At 41.9% G+C, this 14280-nt stretch overlaps 1 protein-coding gene across 1 annotated transcript in view; it reads right to left on the bottom strand.

The window, feature by feature from the left end:
- The window catches only part of LOC119901259 (cadherin-2-like), a 90883-nt gene that overhangs the window by 28942 nt on the left and 47661 nt on the right, over positions 1-14280 (bottom strand). The window contains exons 4-11 of the mRNA XM_038716853.1: positions 10316-10489; positions 9067-9222; positions 7113-7257; positions 6833-7005; positions 5831-5968; positions 5238-5423; positions 2997-3250; positions 215-357 (exon numbers count right to left, since the gene is read on the bottom strand). Of these exons, the coding sequence (XP_038572781.1) occupies positions 215-357; positions 2997-3250; positions 5238-5423; positions 5831-5968; positions 6833-7005; positions 7113-7257; positions 9067-9222; positions 10316-10489 (1369 nt within the window). The remainder of the gene's footprint in view (positions 1-214; positions 358-2996; positions 3251-5237; positions 5424-5830; positions 5969-6832; positions 7006-7112; positions 7258-9066; positions 9223-10315; positions 10490-14280) is intronic.

The following is a 14280-nucleotide window of genomic DNA, read 5'->3' as shown; positions in this document are numbered from 1 at the left end:
TGTTGCTGTAGCTTAACTACTTGATGAGCTTACAGCTTCACTAGCTACATTGTTTCCAGGTAGCTTCCCCAACACTGCAGTCACTCTGCAGAAGCTGGACTATGACAGTGACTCCACAGTAAAACCAGAGCACTGAGGCACTGTGAACACAGTTTACCTCTATATCTGGGGGGAGGGGTTACTGCAGGACACCAGGGCTGCCCTTGTGCCTCACCGTTATCAGAAGCCATGAAGGTAACATTGTAGAGGTTGTTCTTGACGTAGGGAGACTCTCGGTCAAGGATGGCGATGGTAGAAATCCGACCGTTAACCGGGTCAATCTCCAGCCAGTTGGCAGGGTCGTACATCTTGGAGTACCTGGATTCAGTCAGAGAAAGACAAAATGAGAAACCACCACAGAGAGGCGTCTTTATCTGCTTCCCTGGCTACAGGCCAAACAGCTACTGCGGAGCTGATACATGGAGGCTGCAGCACTCTCGTGAGACCACCACAACTCATTCATTCTCACTGGAAATAATTCTACCTATAACTAATGACATCAAAAAACAGATTTGTCAGCATAAATACGTTACATGTTATGTTTTCTAGACTTGGAAACAACCCATAACCTGAATGAAGCTCAGCAAATGCCTGTGATTTGCTGATGAAATGTATTTACCTAATAGGATTTAATCACACTGGTACGTCCGCATTGCTGTAACAGCAGTTTCAAACAGGGCACCCAGAGAAATAATGTGAATAAACAGGAAAATAGCACAGCTTTAAACAAAGGAGAGCAGAGCTGCCAAAAAACCCCATAAACCACGCATGCACTGGGAATATTATCCATTTTGTATATTTTTAATTGGTAAGACAAAGAGTAGAAAGGCACCGTTATGAATATATGTAGGAGCAGCACCAACTACACAAGACAAAGTAACAAAAAAGAAAAATCTGAAACCAAACACTCTCCCAGGCCTGCTCTATAGTGCACAATACACTCGCTTTATGTGTGACACTGCGTGTGTGTGCGCTTGCATGTTTTTGTGAACACAGTGTGCGTCCACCATTGGCTGTTGCTAGGTTACACTAGACTTCAGCACTACATTTAGAAACAAATAGTGGGATGTAGAAGAAAGAAGGATAGGGACAAGAAGCAGCAGTACCGCCAGGCTGTCTGCGCTCTGGTCTGGTTGTTGTTGAGCTGCAGGGTATAGAAAGACATACATTTCCTCCAGATAAGATGCTTATTGAAGAAGAATCCAGGCATCATATCAGCTTTTATCTTAATATGGGGCTGCAACAGAGAACAGCACGCCACCCTCACTAATTGAGAAGGCAATCGTTCACCCGTTCACTATGTCAACAAAGGTAAAGACTAATCAAAACTCATGGTCATTAGAAGAGTGGTATAGTTCACACACTGAACACTTCTGGGAAAACATTATTTTTCTTCCAAAGATCATCATATAATCTTATTATATATACTGTGCTCATAAAAGCAGCTATATTTTTTTCACTGTGCTGGCTCTGGCATATTGTATTTGAAATGAAACAATTATGAAGTGCTGACTTCACATACTGGATGAACAGCGTACGAAGGTGCTAATACTGCAGTACAGAACTGCCCGTGAGTTTACCAAGCTACTGAAACAATCCAACATCACACTCACTTTCACGCTGTGATTGATCAGTTCTCAGCTCTCTTTTTTAATTTGCTACAAAGCCTTTTCTCTCACTTTTCATGTGAATAATGGAGTGCAACACTATGAATCACCAGAATTCGATCAACATGGTGCAGCTGAGGACTGCCTCTGTGTTTTGTCTTGTTTTGTTCGTAAATTCAGTTTTCTGCTGTGATACTCTCTCACCAGAGAGGAGCTCATGAACACATGCCCCATTCTCCTGCTCCCCCACCCTATTCAATTCAATTTTATTTAAGTAGCAACAATTCATAACAACAGTTCTCATGTAGAGCAGGTCTAGACCATACTCTTTGTGATATTATTTACAGAGACCCAACAATTCCCACCATGTGCAAGCACTTGGTGACAGAGGCAAGGACCATGGCTCAGGGTGGGCGCCAACTGCCTTGACCGGTTGGGGGTGAGAGAGAGAGAGAGAGACCTGCCCCTTAAATGGGCTTTTTTCGATAAATACTTTTGATATTGTGTCCCAGAAATTATAAACGATAAAACAATAAACAATACCATACTATTTTAAAACCATATGCCACTTATATTATGATAGCATAATAAAGCACAACACTCTTTCAAAGAGCAACTGAATTTTTTTGAATATTCAGACATTTGTTTTTAAATGTCCTAAATATGCAACGTTCATCCTTATGTAAACAAACACACATGTAAACACAATGGGCAATATCGAGATCAGCAAAAATCATCGAGGTCAAGTCCATATATCGATCAATAAGTCGATAATGTAATTATCGTGACAGGCCTACCCTTAAGTCTGTCTTTCCATTGTTTAGTGTCTGTTCTTCATACAATGTGGAGTATTCTTGCTTCAGTTACTGTATGTATAACCTGTGTTTGGATTTAACCTCGGATTACTGCCTGAACCTTTCTTGGATTATTCTTGTTATTTGGACTGCCTGATTCACCTGTGGTAAATTGTTCTCACTCTGTTTAGTAAACACTGATGTTCAGTTTGCATCCAAATCTCTTGAGTTCCTGTGTCTGCACTCAGCTAACCTGATATATTTCCTTTCAGTCATACCTTGTCAATGACAGTGACTTCAGAATGAACTCTAATCCCGTAAATGAAAGGCTAATTTAAAAGATGAAAGGCATACAGATTTTCAAAGGTTCTTATCTAAAGACACATTCAGCTCTCTACTTATACGTGCTCAACATTTCATAGTTAAATTATATTATATTTTAATATTTTTTTTGAAATTTTTGAATATATTTTGACTTACAAGTAAAAGTCTGTGAACTCATTATCACAAATGAAAGTCTCTAAAACTTTAATAGCTTCCAGTTGGTATTTCTTACCGGACACTTTGTCTCATGAAGCGGTCGGGGTCCTGGGCAGTGAAGGTGGTGAGAAGAGACCCGGCAGGCAGACCCTCCTCCAGTTTGATGGACTTGGGGTTGGGGCTAAATTCTGGACTCTCGTTGATGTCCAGGATTCGTACAGAGACAGTTGTTGTGGATTGACGAGGCAGGTGAATACCGCGGGCCAGCGGGACTTCATTCTCTGCCTCCACTGTCAGCATGAAGGAACGGGTCAGCTCAAAATCTACGGGCTGGACAGAACAAGGGAGGAATAGGATAATAGTGACTTGATTTGAAATCTGAAATTAAACATGGGCAACCGTACACACCACCACTGTTTGTTTCCTTAGCATCTTTGATATTCCGTTTCAGTGTATCTAATTTGTTTAGCACTTTAAAAAGCAAACAGGTTTTACACCAAAGTGCTTCACAAAGACAGACATATACAGCATGTGCATAACAGATTTTGTGGCAATGAATCAAGATTAAATTAGAAACAAGTCAAACACAATTTAAAGTCATAAATAAATAAAAACAGGTTAAACAAGATTAAAAGCTAGATAGTAGAAGATGAGAAAACTATGAGAAAAACCATCCTCTCTTTTCTCCTGCTCAGTCATTCTGTAAATGTGTGTGCAAACATGCCGTTTGAATGTGGCTCTCTTCATGACATCATGGAGGGATCAGTTTGGCATAGGACCTCCTCCAGCCCTTTAGCGCAGTAGACGGCCCCGCCCACTGAACATTTACAGAATACACTGCTCTCAGCACCACCGTCCAACACAACACCAAGTGGTTATTCCATCACTGTTCTAGAGCTGGAGGTTGTTCAGTCTCTCAGGCTCCCTTTTCCCATTTAGAACTAATTAAAAATGCTGCTGCCCGGTAATTAACAAGGTCCAAGAAAAAAGACTATATGACTCCTATCCTTGGATCTTTTACACTACCTCCATGGTCTCAACTCTATATTTATCTCAGAACTTCTCACACCCTTCGGGGGCATCAGCTACAGCCACAAATAGTGCCTAATTTTGGAGATGGTTCTGAGTTGTAAGAAGCTGGACCTGACAATGGAATTTACCTGCCAGTTGAAACTTAAATTGACTTCATATGTAACACCAAGGTTCTCAGCATGTGGTCTGATGTAGGCGGAGGTTCTGGACAGTAACAGTGGTATAATGTGGGTGGGCATATAGTAGGATCTCTGCCTTGTCTTTAACTGAAGGAAATTATGAACCAACCAGTCTTTAATAACTTAGAGACAGTTTAGTAATTGAGTTACCATCGGCCTGATTTGGGTATCTAAAGGGGGAGGTAGATCTGGGTATCATCTGCGTAGCAATGGAAATAACATTCAGTATCGGGGACTGTGGAATTGGCACTCTGTGTACTGGAAAACCGGCTGGGTGTAGTAGAACAAATTATTCGGGGGTGAGTTGGGACAGGCAGTTTTGGCATGCATAGAGGAAGCACAGTGTCAAATAAAATAACCCTGTGGTCACACACACAGATTCGCGAAAGCCAAAGAACAAGACCAGGTCCAGAGTATGATTTTTACATTGGTTTGGCAGGTCACATACTGCACTAAGTCTAATCAGTAGCCAATGTATTAGAAGGACAGCAGACATGAATATTAAAATCACCAAAAATTAAATGCCTGGACCTCACATTCAGAAGGAAAACTGTTTTAATGACAATTGGTTTAATGATGATCAGAAATGACACCTCTGGCGGCTTTATTTTAAGTCCGAAATGTCAGTTGTCAATATCAATCTCAGGTGCTTTCAGACAATGAGTGGTTGTTGCTGCTGCCTTCGTGAATCCAAGCAGCTCTTTGCATCTGCATTCAGATTTTTTGACTTGCCACAGCAGCTTGCCCTGGATGCAATCCACAGAAACCGCAGCAAGGGAAACAATACAGGAGCAGATTTTACTGATCTGTGTTCCCTGAATTTTACACCTCTTCACCAGCAGAGAACAGACAGCAGCAGCTACTGCTTGCAGTCTGAAAGTCCCTTAAGGATTAGTTGTAGAAATACTTTAATATAAAAATATATCAATGACTTGATTAAAGCATGTACAGGATGTGTATATTACAGAAAGAAAATCTGTGACAACAAACGGTAAGTACAGAGAGTATTGTAAAATCAATTATGGGTGGCTTTGGGCCTTTACACTTTTATTTGTTCATTTTGGTATATGTGTGTTTGCGTGTGTGTTGTGGAGGCCAGATCCCACCTTGACCACAGTGAGCAGGCCCTCGTTGGTGGTGGGGTCAGTGGGGATGGAGAAGCGTCCAGTGGGGTCTCCAGCGATGATGCGGTACACAGTGCTCCAGGCTGGAGTGTGAGGCTGGTCTTTATCCGTCACAGTCAGGTTAGCAATGATCACGTTCACCCTGTTCTCATAAACCTCCCCGAAGAACTGACAGAGTCGGACAAAAAGACAGACTTTTTAATGCTCTGTAGCATTTCGAACAAAAAAACGCCACTTTAAACAGAAATACAGTAATCCCATGTCCAAATTACTGGATACAAATGAGACCGACTTGGAGGTGACTACTTCTGTCTTACATCAGAGCTAAGTGCTGCTGTTTCCCAACATAAAGACCACAAACATGGCTCCTTCCAGTGCAACCTGCTCAGCTTTACTGAGGAAGATAAACATATTGGAATTTTGAATGGGTTTTCACTCCTCCGCCATCTGCCACTGCCAATAAAAGCTCGGAGAGCTTCAGTGCTGTTTATAAGAACAGCACCTCGCCCCTGTTGGCTGTTTTAGAGCCATTAGATTTCCTCTCTGCATGTGTGAGAGGGTGTGTGTGGACCTACTGTGTCTGTGGTGAACTCAGGGGGATTGTCATTGACATCGGTGATCCTGATGACAGTGGTGGCCGTGTTGGACAGGCCGTAGGTGGGGTTTCCCTCCATGTCCGTCGCCTGGATGATCAGGGTATACTGGGTGACTTTCTGGAAACAAACAAAGAACAAAGAGAGTCAGCAGCTGGAAAGATGGTCCACATATTCTTGTTGTAGACTTCACATAAACTGTAGATTAAAGCTTCCCACCATCCATTCTTTTTTGGATTAATGTGAAACATTTATTAAACAAGCCACAGTTCAAATATTGCTGCACCGATTATAGTTAGATATGAATCTAATTAAAAGCATTTGACAGAAGTCTTTGTAGCTGATGACTCAATCAGTACTACTTAACAACAGTGTTCAGAGAGCTAATGACTGCTAGATTTAACAGGAGTTCTGTACACCTCTTGCACACATTAATTACATGTTTAATACTTTGCAAAAGGGAAATACCACACTTTACATAGCATAAAACATCAACACTATAGATTAAACTACCCAAACAAAAGTCGCCTTTAACACTTGTTGTGTGTTAAAGTCTACCAGTGTCCAGATCAAATGGAATGCTTCCTCTTCTAAAATTAGATTTAGAATATATTTGTAATTACAACAATAAAGTCAACATATTTTTAAGTTATTCAGGTGAAGTACGATTTAAGCTGACATCATGTTTAATGAATATACACAATAACACGGCCCTAATTTTGTCTTAAGAATTTAAAGGTGTGTTAAGATAATCATTGTAGGCTGGCATGCAAACAGCACGGCCTCAGAACAGACCCATCATTCTGCAGGATCTACTGACGTAAGACTATGACTAGAAAAAAGCTACAAGCTGTCTTTCCACTGCAGGGAGCACTGCAGGCTGGACAGACAGTCACAGGCTGAGAAGCAGCTGCTCCATATGGGCTTAGGGATAAGCCTTACATGTCCACCCAAACACACACACACACACACACACACACACACCTCCCGATCGAGGCCCGCTGCCACAGTGATGATGTCACCGGTCTTGTTGTTAATGGTGAACATGTTGGAGGAGGGGCTCTGGGGATTCTGGGAGAGGATCTTGTATCGCAGCATCCCATTGGCAGTTTTTGGATCATCCTTGTCCACTGCTGTCACTGTCATCACAAAGGATCCTGCAGGGACACACAACAAGTCAGCACAGATATGTCAGTAAAAAAGGAGTAAATCCACAAGTAACAAGCATGTGTATGTTAGAATGTATGCGTGTGTGTGTTGGCACCAGGCTTGGATCCCTCCGGTACTGAGCCGTTGAAGATAGTGTGTGTGAACTCTGGTCTGTTGTCGTTCTGGTCGATGACATTAATGACAATGTCGATGGGGTTCTCCACCTGATTCCCATTCAGATCCACTGCATGGGCTCGCAGCTGCACACACACACACACACACACACAGTACTCATTTAGTATACCTTGATCACAAGTACAACTCTAGGTGCTTTAAACTGTTATGTTAAACAGCAGTACTTGCTGTAGACTACATGGGTTCAGTGGAACACTCAGGGGTGTCAGATCTCAGATCAGGAGATAAACATCAACCCATTTTAAAAAGTCTCCAGCTCTGACAGGCTGCACACAGGGGGTGGTCTGAGCTAAATGCTAACATCAGCATTCTAACATGCTCACAATGACAATGTGTGTTTAATGCTAATTAACATTAAACACAGAGTACAGCTGAGGCTGATGGGAATGTCATCAGTTATGCTGGTGGGTGCTATGAAGGGTATTAACTCTTCCGGTGGGGAACATGGACGTTTGGCTATAACAAATGTTGTGCCAATCCATCCAGAGATAAGGAAGTCAGGGGATCACCAATGTAGGATCTTAGGAACATTTTATGGAAATGCGAGACAAAAAAACTAATGATCATCAGGTTGTGTTGTGCAGTAGAGCATGCCTTTGCAGGTTTGAGGGTGGAATGGAAAATGTAGTAATCAATATTAGCCTTTTTTCCACTTTGAAAATCAAGAATCTATTATAAAACCGTCTTTGATGTTCCAAATTAAATAAGCAGGCCTATGACATGTAAGTTCTTAGCATGAAACGGTCAAATACACTGAGTAAGTTATTGATTGGTCTTGGGCCCTTGATAAGTCGTTCCTTTAAAGCGTATGAAGCATCTGTATGAGTCTCTCCAAGAGCCAAAGCCTCCCTCATGAATAACCATGCCGGCCAATCCCATCTCCTAGCTCTGACAACTACATCCAATCACATGAATATTCATCAGACGGCTTAAATGCAAATCACCCTGCTGCGACTCCAGATTTCCCCCCCCCCCCCCTAGTGTGAGTTGTGTGCGTGCATTCCCACAGATCAAAAGGTTAGACTCTGCTCTCTGAGGTGTATGTGACTGTATTAGATATAGTGAGCAAACACCAAGAGTCTCTTTTTTTTAAGAATTTCTTCTTGATCTCTGAGCATGAGAGAGAATATCTCCAGCAGAGAGTGACAGCAAAGATGAAAATAAAAACGATGACATGCGACCAAGGTGATGAGGCAGACTGGGAGCAGATTCACCCATCAAGTGAACGTACTTTCAATAGACTGTACAAGTGTTAGTGTTGGTGTTAAATTGCCTTTTATGTGATTTGAATCCAGTTTTGAATTCCTTTATCAAACCCATATAGGTTCAACTTGCTACATTTATGTAATTGCCTTCTTTTGGCCAATAAGGGAGAAACACTAATGCTCTGACTGATAAAGGTGAAAACATGTTAATGACCTGTAGCTCCAATCTGAAAATGAGTCGAGCAGCAGAAGGAACAGCAGGTGCAGCCGACTTACTTTTGCAAACCATATTTTCCAAGAGATACAAAAAAAGGAGAATCCGGCTATTGAAACTGACACAACATGATCACCAGGCATTTCATTACAGAAGACTCACCATTCTGTTGGTGCTGTTAAACCTCAAACCTCACACTCAGTCCACTTACAATCACAGAGTCATTTCCTTTACTCTGCCAAAGATCTGAATACAGAAACCTTGGAGAGAACATGCTAACCAGACAACAGGCAAGTTTAACTCTGGCTTTGTAAGTAGTAAGAACAAAGGCAAAGAGACAGGCAGGATGTCTGTATAAGTATAAAGCCAAAGAACATCCAAACACCTGCACTGACATATTAAAGGTTTAGCAGCATTGCTGTTGACCTCAGCTGTCACAGTGTGGAGGGCCTTACATGGAAGTTGGAGATGTGCTCTCTGTCCAGAGGCTTGGTGACAGACAGCTGGCCTGAGATTGGGTTGATGATGAAGATGCCAGTCGGAGGCTGGTCAGCCCCGGGGCCCGTCACACTGTAACGCAGCATCCGGTTCTTATCCCTGTCTGAGCGGATCTGAAGCACAAACAGACAGGGGACGAGGAGGAAAGGGCACAGAAGGATTTACAGTTAATTTACTACAAACAGGAAAAGCAGAAGACAGAGCTGAACGTAATAAATAACAAGAATAACTGGATAAAAAGCACACCCTGTGTAAAAGTGCGCGCAGAGAGTCAAACTAAACTTCCTGTTTGACCTGAATGTGTCTCTTATGTCAGTTTGACTTTAGGCTTGCACAGGCAACACTCTGTCCATGTGATCAAAACAAAAGCGACAAAGGAAGCACAGTAAAGACAGGTCTTCACATGCACACAAGTCGACCATGATTACATGGTCTCTGCATGAATATGGAGATAAAAATTGCCTTTGAATGAACTGTATCTAAAGTAAGAAGCTTGTCACAGGTGGATCCCAACCGGTCCATGCTTTAATCTCCAGTAGCTAGTTGCAGTGCCCTGCTCACTGTTCAACCTACAAAGAGCCGAATTCAGTTCATTCAGAATGCTGCTTCTTCTTCTGCTAGTTTTGAGAAGAAAGAGGAAATGTCATCGCGTTACACCAGTTCTCTGATATCTGCATCGGCCTCCAGCTGATTCTAGAATTGATCCTTAAATTTCACTACTTTTCTAAAAAGCCCTGCAGCGCCTTGCTCCACAGTACATCTCTGAGAGGCTTGTCTCTAAGGTCATCTGGTATGTTGAAAGGGTTAAATGCAAAGTTGATGAAGCTGCTTTTAGTTTTTATGCTCCCAGCTGCTGGAATATTCTGTCAGATTGCATTAGGTCTGCCTCAGTGTAAACATTTAAAAGCAGACTGACACTGTGTCCTTGCATCCTGTGTATTAGTTTAATTTGGTTGGGGTTGTCTCTTGTCTTAAATTGCATTTGATTGTTTTAATTACAGCTAGGGTTGTATGTTCCTTTAATGTTCTATATTGTATAGTGTTCTGTATGCGTTGTCTGTGAAAGCTGCTGTATTTATCTTGGAATGAATGTGCTCTTTAACTGTTATTTAGCTTGTTTCCTTGTTTCAGTGCTACTCAGCACAGGGTCCTCACAGTTAATGGAAAACAGGCTTGCTTTTGTGAGTGTGTGTGTTGGTGTCTTACTCTGACTAGGTCCTCAGGGAACTGTCCTCGTGAGTTCTCGGGGACGTTGATAGGCGGAATGACCCAGTCCCTCTTTACCCGCCTCAGAGTGCCATCACCCCTGACAACCACGCTGCGCCATGGAAACAAGATCTCTGGTACCCGCTGAGTCAGTGTTGCATCACTGGGCTTTACCTGCAGAGACAGTAAACAAGCTTTGTGTACTGGGCTACACACACACACACACACACACACACACACACACACAGCATGGCTGAGCTGCAGAGCCAGCTTGCTGGGATGGCTTGGTGACTCAGGGTATTTCTGACCTCATTCCAGTGGCTTGGATTAATGCTCTCATTATAGTCCCTCTGATAAATGACCACCACCTGTCACTGTGTGTGTGTGTATGTGTGTGTGCGTCCTATGCAACCACAGATCTGCATGATTAGCCAGTGAGCAGCTTCACTGCAGGGTTCACAGGGGATGATAAGGAAAAGGAAGAGCATCTCATTTACTCTGCTCTCCCACAATTCACCTGCTGTTCATGGGAAGCTCAGCCCTGACCTTGGAGGGATGGATGGATATTTTCAGCAGGTTTTGTAATAAAAGAGAAATCAGTCTCATGCAATCCATCACTGACATGAAGCATAACAAATTTATAGAACACATTGTAAATATACATACAAAAGGAGAGTTATCATGACATGTAATCAAGTAAATGGCTCACAACACAAACCGAAAAAACAGAACAAAGTAGAAGAGGGCACACAGAGGATAGTGCAGAGCAGGCTGGGTGTCCAGCATATATGCATGAGAGTAGTGGGATGAAGAGGAGAGTTTTTTTGTATAGTATAGTCTACCTATTTTATATAGATTTTTGAGCCACAAAAAATGACAAAGTGTCCTGAAACAGACTAGGTAAGCCTTTTTTTTAGCCTAGCCGATTGCCGGAAATGCCTTTTGCTTTTCACAAAAAGATATTGTACAATGTTGAATACAGCAACAACGACAGTTCCATGAGCACAAACACACACACAAAGACACACACATAACCAAACGCATGAGATATTTAACCTAAAATCCACAGAGCAAAAGACTTGTCTTTAGTCAACGAGTAAAGGGAATTACAGAATACATTTTTTTGTGATTTGAATATTTTATTGTTATTCATTTTATTAAAAGCTAACAAGAATGATGTGCGCCACTGGTAAAATACGGCTGCACATGAGTAAAAGAGTGGATTGTTTAATGCCTCATATGAATGTGTGTTAGCTAGGCTTAAAGTTAATGTAGAGCATTCAAAGTGATGACCCAGATCATCCCTGGGAATATCTTGGTATTCCTCCTACTGTGACCTGTGCTATGTGCATATCAATCGCATCTGTATATAGCTTATATATAACTCTTATTCTTATTTTTCTATTTCTACTACATATTGAATTTTTCCATCATATTTTTTTATTTTATGTGTGCTGTATTTTCTTCTATCTTGAGCTGCTGTTACAAGCGGATCGCCCCATTGTGGGATCAATAAAGTCTATCTTATCTTATCTTATCTTACTCATTGTATTTAGAATGACCTGTACCATAACATCTTGCATGGTAAATTCAGTATAATGTACATTTCCACAGCCCAGATTCCATCAGCCATGTACTCACCACTCTGCTGCTCTCAGTTTCTCTTCTTAAAGAGGTGGTATTCTGCTTTTTGGCTTTTCCCCTCTCCTTTATTGAGTTATCTCTCTCTTTTTTGTGTATGTAACAGGTTTGCAGAGTGAAAAAAGTCCAGCCCAAAGGGAGTTCCCATCTCCCACAGAAAGCTCTGCTCTGAACTGAAAACAGCTGGTTTCTAGTCCAGCCCTTCACTTCCTTTACTTGTGACGTCACAATGCAAACGCGTCATAAAGCTTGCCAAGCGGCTAGCGGGGTCAGGCACGCCCTCAAACCAAGCTAGTCTGAGCGGAGGCCCTTTGGCTCGACTCGCCTTTGTTTGGGTTTCCATTGTAGAAATGTTGTACCTGTACCTGCTTCCAGGTACTTTTTTTCGTATCACCTCCGTCGAGGTTCCAAGCGAGCTGAGGGAAACTAAAATGTAACGTGAAAACACGACAGACTGCTGATTGGTCAGAGAGAATATTCACTGCATCATCATTGCTGCACCAGACAGAGGCCAGCAACAGGAAGTTTTATATTTTACAGTTTTCGTATAGAACTTCATCACTAAATCCACTTCTGAGAAGTTTGGAGGTGAGAAATCAGCTGTGTAGATTTCAAATATTGACAGTTTTACCAGAAGTGATGGAACAAAAAAATGTGCTTGAATATTTAATAATGAGTTGAGGCTGCAGGGGAAGCCTGTACCAACCCGCGGGAGGAGCGTGTGAGGCCGGCCAGCCGCCCGCTCACAGAGCCCTCTGCTCCCGCCGTCACACAGACCGCTGCAGCAACAACGGCAGAGGAAAACACAGCTGGAAGGTTTTCATACCGCTTATCTGTCTTTACATTCTGAGCAATGTTGAAACGTTTTAACTTAAAAAAACAGAAAGCTGTGTGGATCGCTGGTGTGTGTGTCGCATTGAACATTACGTCGCAGCAGTTGTGTGTGGCGTCACTATGACGACAAGCTACGTACTATCAGAGCAGGGCCGAGTAGAGTCGAGTCTATCAATTTGCGCTGTGGTAGCATTTTTCGGCAAGGCAGCATAGATCGTCAGAACACCGGCAACAGTTCAATGTTTAGTCCTAAAAGACGATGCGACTCTGACTCTGTTTGGGCCTGAAAATTCACAATCACAACCTGTAAGTATGCTTTATTGGTTGTGAATTATATTTAAAATAAACACGGAAATGTAACTTCACAGACTGTTCAAGTGCGGGGTTGTCATAAACGTTAGCTAACACAGCTAAAGTTATAGCTATAATACTAACGTTACACCTGATGTGAGAGCTACTAAGCAAACGTCCAAATTGTTTGGCCAATTTTTATGTAAAATTGAGTTGAAATATGGTGATTTTTGATGATCACAATGATGTTGTGTGGTTATGAGTAACTTATACCATCTGCTAGGTTACGCTCTCAGTGTGAAGCGGCTTTGATTTGGATCACACTACCTTGTTTCTTACGACCCGCCCTTCTCTGCTTCTGATTGGCTAGTAGTAGTCCTTACCTGGGAACTGCCATGTGCAACTCCCAGCAAAGAAGTAAGATGCATCACTCTGTAGCTCAAGAGTGGAGCGTACAACACACAGGGTGAAAAGAGGAGCTGCAGCAATGTGCAGTATGAGAAAAATATGGTGTTTTTTGAAAATTAAACCATGGAAACCTGTTCTGGTACAACCCCTAAATAAGATTTTGAACCTGAAAATGAGCATAATACCACCTCTTTAATGCAAAACTGCCTTCACTAATCACCGTAAAACTTCAATTGAAAGCAGAGTCCCAATTAGACCTGTCCCTTTTATTGGCCTTGTGGGGCAAAATGTTTTGACAAATAAACACAGGTCTCAATTAGACGCCTGGTCTGGTTTTTTATAGAAGTTGGATGCATGAAACCTCTTGGAGCCCACCAGGTCACCCGCTTAAGCTAGTTCTAAGCTGCTTAGATTGTGCATACCAATATAAATGTTTAAACGTTTGTCAATATGGACATGCTACACATCATTAGACTGGTTCCATTCTCCACAATTCAATCGTTCAATTAATTTTAAAGAAATAATGAGCACCAAAGTATTATTATTCAGATTTACAGACATGGTAAAGTAATAAAGGCCTGTCCCAAATATAGGCAGGGAGAGTTCAGTGATTTAAGCAAATAAAGGCCCTGGTTATTCATTGAAGTGCTTTCTCTGTTGCCATTCTTTTGAGTGTTGTTAAGCTAGAGTCAATGAAAAGCAACACTTCCTGCCAGATGTTTCACATTAAAAGCCTACCAGGAAACGGGAGGATTATGCATTTTATATTTTAATATCAAACAAATAGGAGT

The sequence above is a fragment of the Micropterus salmoides genome, unplaced genomic scaffold, assembly GCF_014851395.1.
Source record: "Micropterus salmoides isolate LMB-PRFRI ecotype aquatic unplaced genomic scaffold, ASM1485139v1 Ms_hic_scaffold_13, whole genome shotgun sequence".
Classification (NCBI taxonomy): Eukaryota; Metazoa; Chordata; class Actinopteri; order Centrarchiformes; family Centrarchidae; genus Micropterus; species Micropterus salmoides.
The sequence above is the reverse complement of the archived record's forward strand: the minus strand, read 5'-3'. Positions and strand labels throughout refer to the sequence as shown.